The sequence below is a fragment of the Dipodomys ordii genome, unplaced genomic scaffold (assembly GCF_000151885.1).
Source record: "Dipodomys ordii isolate 6190 unplaced genomic scaffold, Dord_2.0 Scaffold66, whole genome shotgun sequence".
In the NCBI taxonomy this organism is placed as follows: Eukaryota; Metazoa; Chordata; class Mammalia; order Rodentia; family Heteromyidae; genus Dipodomys; species Dipodomys ordii.
In genome coordinates, this window is record NW_012267282.1 from 5,038,822 (window position 1) to 5,041,064 (window position 2,243).

The following is a 2,243-nucleotide window of genomic DNA, read 5'->3' on the forward strand; positions in this document are numbered from 1 at the left end:
TCCCGCCCTTCGCGCCGCGCGCGCTGCGCCCCACGGTGCCGCCGCTGACGCCCGAGCAGTACGAGCTGTACATGTACCGCGAGGTGGACACGCCCGGCCTCACGCGCAGGGTCAAGGAGAAGCTGGCCAAGAACGGCATCTGCCAGCGGGTCTTCGGGGAGAAGGTGGCGGCGCGGGAGGCGGCGCACCCCAGCCTACCCACCACCAAGCCCTGAGCTCCACCCACCTGCCCCCTTGACCTGACTGCTCTCCTGTCCCCTTACCTGTCCACCTGTCCCTTCACCTGTCCCCCCTTCTCCCCTCACCTGCCCCCTCACCTGTCCTCTCTCTCTCCCTTTACCTGTCTACTCTCCTGTCCCCCCCAGGTGCTGGGCCTGTCGCAGGGCAGCGTGAGCGACATGCTGTCCCGGCCAAAGCCTTGGAGCAAGCTGACGCAGAAGGGCCGGGAGCCGTTCATCCGCATGCAGCTGTGGCTGTCAGACCAGCTGGGCCAGGCCGGGGCTCAGCCGCCCAGCGCCGCCCAGGGTGAGCGCACCCCTGGGGCCCGCAGTCCCGCAGGGTCCCCTCCCCCGCGGCTGCCGCCCTGGGGACCCGGCCCCCACCACCTCCCTGCGCTCATCCCTCCTCAAAGGACAGCGGCCAGCAGAAGACACCCCGTGCCCCAGCTTTGCCCACCAGTGAATGAGGGGCCCTGCCACACACAGGGTCTGGTTGGTCTCAGCTGCACAGGTTCAGCATGCAGCACAGAGCGCCCCGCCCTCCCCCCTGCTCCCCACCCCACACCCATTCCTCAGGCGGGGTGGGCGGGCTGAGCTTTGTAGGGTGAGGAAACCGCCCCAGAGAGTGCCCTGGAGCTCAGGTACCCTGGCTTCCTGCTGCTCTGCCGGGGCCCTGGCGGGGCCCCCAGCGCACAGGCTACCCAGTCTGCGCAGTCTCTCACTCAGCCTTTCCCGCTCAAGGCGGGCACAGGGCCACTTCTGGCTTTCTTGGTGGTTGAATGGAGATAAGTGTCTCATAGGCTTTCCTGCCCAGGCTGGCTTTGAACTGTGATCCTCAGATCTCAGCCTCTTAAGGAGCTGGGATTACAGGTGTGAGCCACCGGTGGTGGTGCCAGGCTTAGTGATAGTAATTCTGGTCTCTTGGTTAAGGGATCGCCACCGTGAGTGACAGATGCCCAGTCTCCCCAGGGAGATGCAGGGCACCTGGAAGCGTCCCCAGGGTGGGTCCCTTCCTTGCTGGGGGTGACCACCCTCTGTCTCTGTGGCCCACAGCCAGTCCCCTGGAGCTAAGGTCTTCACCATCACCACCCCCAAGCCCCACGGGGCCGGAGAAGAGCTCCCCGGAGCCCCTGAGCCTCTCTCTGGAGAGCAGCAAGGAAAACCAGCAGCCTGAGGCGCGCCCGGGCACCACACCCACCGGGAAAACATACTCCGGCCAGGCCGTAGGGGGCATCCAGGAAATTGTGGCCATGTCCCCCGAGCTGGACACATACTCCATCACCAAGAGGGTCAAGGAGGTGCTGACAGACAACAACCTAGGTATGGGGCCCAGGGTCAGGGAAGCTGCCCCTGCCTGCGCAGCTCCCACCAGCCTCAAGGAAAGTGTCAGGGGTGGGTGTGGGGGCTGAGGGAGGGGAGTCCCCAGGCCCTTGAATCCAGCCCAAAGTGCCAGCCGGTCAGCCTTGGTGCCTGGGCATGGTAGTGCACACCTATAATCCCAGTTCTTAGGAGGCTGAAGCAGGAGAAGTGTGTGTGTGTGTGTGTGTGTGTGTGTGTGTGTGTGTGTGTGTGTACATGCTAGTCTTGGGGCTAGCACTCAGGGCCTGGGCACTATCCATGAACTTCCTTTACTCGAGGTTAGCCCTCTACTTCTTGAGCTACAGCCTCACTTCTGGCTTTTAAAAGAGTTTTGGAGAGCTGGGAAGATGGCTTCGTGGTAGAGTTCTTACCTAGCATGTGTGAAGCCCTGGGCCCGATTCGTCAGTACCACATACACCGAAAGAGCCAGAAGTGGTGCTGTGGCTCAAGGGGTAGAGTGCTCACCTTGAGCAGAGGCAGCTCAGGGACAGCGCCCAGGCCCTGAGTTCAAGCCCTAGGACTGGCAAAAAAAAAAAAAAGCTCCGAGAAGCCAGGCGCCTCGGGCTGCAGGCGGCCAGCAGATTGCTGGGTCAGGAAAGCCTGCGGACAACTGCAAGAATCTCCCTGCTCGGCTGGGAAGGTGGCACAGTGGTAGAGTGCTTGCCT

At 63.2% G+C, this 2,243-nt stretch overlaps 1 protein-coding gene across 1 annotated transcript in view; it reads left to right on the forward strand.

Moving 5' to 3' along the window:
* Cux2 (cut-like homeobox 2) overlaps nucleotides 1–2,243 on the forward strand; it is a 45,243-nt gene that overhangs the window by 30,541 nt on the left and 12,459 nt on the right. Inside the window, exons 15-17 of the mRNA XM_013023090.1 lie at nucleotides 1–164; nucleotides 366–525; nucleotides 1,272–1,538. Of these exons, the coding sequence (XP_012878544.1) occupies nucleotides 1–164; nucleotides 366–525; nucleotides 1,272–1,538 (591 nt within the window). The remainder of the gene's footprint in view (nucleotides 165–365; nucleotides 526–1,271; nucleotides 1,539–2,243) is intronic.